The following is a 3,599-nucleotide window of genomic DNA, read 5'->3' as shown; positions in this document are numbered from 1 at the left end:
AAATGTATAGCCTAACCTACTAATGAATTTGGATGCATATCATTATAAATAAATAGCCTATTAGTTTTCTCTTTAGTCTGTGATTTGGTCGAAATTTGTTGTGATTGTCAGGTGCATGAAGGCGGGGCAGTGGAGAAACAGACCACAATGAGGCGCTCGAGAACAAGCTTTCTAATAGCAGGACGCAGTGCGCGCGGCTCTGACAGCACAACATCAACCTAAATCCCGTATCTGCTGGTGTGGACCAATAGCACAGCTTCACAGTTCTCAGCATCACCAACCAAAGGAGACATCCAGCATCCCCAGACCTCTGGAGCGCCCACAGAGACCTCCGACAAGACGGGAAGATTGTTTTGTTTGATTAAAAGCTTATTATTTGATTAGATTTTAGGCGTCCTGACAATCTTGAAATTAAATCTTTTACTTGGTGTGGCCGATTCTGCATCTCCTTGATGCGCAGTTTATCAAGGATAAACCCAGACAGCCATTACTGCGGCTCTTGTTTTGCCAAAGCATCGTGGAGGAGAGCAGATTCCTGTAAGTGAGCTGCATTTCATCGAAGCTTCTGTTAAATTTGGTTCATTGTTGGTCATATTTTCAAGGTTTTACAGTATTTATCGAGGAATTGTAAGCTGGTTTGGTAAACATTTATTTTGTAGATCTTTCTTTCTTATAATTGTATTGACGTGATGATGGAAATCAGTGTCGGTTATTTCTCGTGCTCATGTAAACATCGCAGGGAGGATCTCAAATTTTCAGAACCTTGGACAGTGGCTGACATATTTCAGCAACAAATGCATTATAGTGGCGACACGAAAGTTTTTTTTTTCTTCTTCCTTTTTTCTTTTTCGTTTGTTAAATAATCTACAAACATGCATTGAACGAGAATGAGATAGGCTGTTATACTAGAGGTCCCGTTAAATTCAGATTTACGAACGGTGATACAGTGGGATCAGTATTTACAAGAGAGCAGTAAACACTGGACTCTGCCATGATGGCGATGTCTTTATTTATGTTCATTGGCGGGTTTGAGTTTACTGTGTAAAATACAGGCTATATACGTGGGGTGTCACGTATAAATCAAATGTTTTATTTTAGCCAAATGTAGACTACAGTTGAATACGAAGGATTCGCATGTTATTGTGTGCATGTTTGAGTGCGTCAAGAAATAAAGAATTCATGCATCTTACTTGAATCTACGACACAATGCTTGTATGAGGCCTGTTTTCGACATAAAGAAAACAGTATAGGGTAGTACTGTCGTCACATTTAAAAACACAAATAATGGTCTTAAATCATCTTAAGTAAAAAGGTAATTAGGTTCACATGTTCAGAATAGACTACAAAAATATCAATAATATTTCAATAATACGGACATTTTGACCTAAGATAATTATTTTGCCACTTGAGAAAACGCATTGTCCGATTATTTTAATGTAAACAAAAGGCCAAATTGCCAAGTCAACATGCAGCATCACTATTGGACACTACAGGTAGAATATTTGTAGATGACCAGCTAAAATAAAACGGATCAAATTCAACATCATAAATACAAGAAATATATAATAGCAACTAATAGATCAATAAAATAAAGATAAAATGTACTCATATCATATTAAAAATGCATCTTTTAATCTGAAGAGAGCCTATTGCAACATTATACTACATAGGCCTACAACATGCATGCTGCAATTTAAAAAGTCTTTGATGCTAAAATGTTAAAATCAAAATATGCACTACTATTGCTATCAGAAATGTGCCAGGAAAGTACCAATTTAATATGTATGTTTTTTATTGTCTTACAGGCTTTGCAGTGACAGAGTCCTCATCCATCCAGACATCATTCTTCTTTAAATAGAGCACCAACCTAAATTTGGATGTCTTACAGATTTAACTAGTCTCAGGAAGCAGTGGGGCTCCAGTTTGGCACCTTCTTTAGCTGACCCCTAACCTTGAGATTCAGATAACCCGCTCCCGGAACCATGGGAACCGTGCTATCGCTTTCACCCAGCTACCGGAAGGCCGCCCTGTTCGAGGATGGCCCGTCCACTGTGGGCCACTACACGGCGGTTCAGAACAGCAAGAACGCCAAAGACAAGAACCTAAAACGGCACCCGTTCATCAACGTACTGCCGTGGAAACGAATAGTAGCCGTCTCAGCCAAGAAAAAGGGGTCTAAGAAGGTGCAGCCAAACACCAACTACCAGAACAATGTTTCTCACCTCAACAATGAGAACCTCAAGAAGTCACAGTCTTGTGCAAATCTCTCGTCCTTTACGCAGGACCAGTCGAGTCCATCAAACCAAGGCTCCAAAAACTCCAATAACACGGCTTCCTCTGTCAAGAAGGCGCCTCTTTCTAACTCCAACATTGTTCCCGGGACACCCAAGAGGGTGATTGTCCAAGCCTCCACCAGCGAGCTACTGCGGTGCCTGGGGGAGTTCCTCTGCCGGAGGTGCTATCGGCTCAAGCACCTTTCCCCCACCGACCCCGTGCTGTGGCTCCGCAGCGTGGACCGTTCTCTGCTGCTGCAGGGCTGGCAGGACCAGGGCTTCATCACCCCGGCCAACGTGGTTTTCGTCTACATGCTCTGCCGCGACGTGGTCTCCTCTGAGGTGGCAACGGAGCACGAGCTGCAGGCCGTGCTGCTGACCTGCCTCTACCTGTCTTACTCTTACATGGGCAATGAGATCTCATACCCTCTCAAGCCATTCCTGGTGGAGACCTCCAAGGAGACATTCTGGGACCGCTGTCTGTCCATCATCAACTTGATGAGCGCCAAGATGCTGCAGATCAACTCGGATCCTCACTATTTCACCCAGGTCTTTGCAGACCTCAAAAACGAAAGCCAGAAGGAGGAGGAAAGGAGTCGTCTGCTCATCGGCCTGGACCGGTGAGGAGGCTCTGGAGATGTCTTTGGTGGAACTCTTGTCTGGCATTTTGAAAAAAATGGATAGTTCACCCGAAAATGAAAATTCTGAGAAATATACTCACCCTCATGTCATCAAACCTGTATGACTTTCTTTTTTTTCCCGTGGAACAAAAAAGAAGATATTTTGAAAAATGTCTCAGTGTTTCTTAGTCTTGAGAATCAATAGGGTTGTTTTGGACCCCATTGACTTTAACTGTACACTCTTAAAAATAAAGGTTCCAATGGGGGTTTTCACAGCGATGCCATAGACAAACGATGCTCAAAGAACAATTTTTAAAAAGTGTGAACATTTTTATACTATAAAGAACATTTTGTGGAATGGAAATGTTCAATTGGTGTTAGAGGTTTTGGTTTCACTTTATTTTGATGGTCCCTTTAACACATTCTGTTGACTATAAGTAACATTGCACCTACATGTCTATCAGCTCTCATTAGAGTGTTAGTAGAGCATTAGTAGACGGGTAGGGTTAGGGTTAGAATAAGTTGACATGTAGTTGCAAAGATACTTATAGTCAGTAGAATGTCTGTTTGAGAACCATCATGATAGTTAGCAGATATTAAGCAGAAAGTCTACAAATACTCTAATGAGAGTTAGTTGACATGTAGTTGCAAAGTTACTTATAGCCAACTGAATGTTCAAAAGGGACCATCAAAATAAAGTGTTATC

The 3,599-nt window shown here is 41.5% G+C and overlaps 1 protein-coding gene across 1 annotated transcript; it reads left to right on the top strand.

Moving 5' to 3' along the window:
• Window positions 1-1,982: 1,982 nt before the first annotated feature.
• On the top strand, window positions 1,983-2,897 carry cdk5r1b (cyclin dependent kinase 5, regulatory subunit 1b (p35); the record flags this gene model as incomplete). The annotated part of the gene is made up of 1 exon (XM_081393723.1): window positions 1,983-2,897. The coding sequence occupies one exon, from the start codon at window positions 1,983-1,985 to the stop codon at window positions 2,895-2,897; it is 915 nt and encodes a 304-aa protein (XP_081249849.1).
• Between the last annotated feature and the right edge of the window lie 702 nt (window positions 2,898-3,599).

This window comes from Scardinius erythrophthalmus, assembly GCF_964197995.2.
Source record: "Scardinius erythrophthalmus genome assembly, chromosome: 18".
Lineage (NCBI taxonomy): Eukaryota > Metazoa > Chordata > Actinopteri > Cypriniformes > Leuciscidae > Scardinius > Scardinius erythrophthalmus.
The sequence above is the reverse complement of the archived record's forward strand: the minus strand, read 5'-3'. Positions and strand labels throughout refer to the sequence as shown.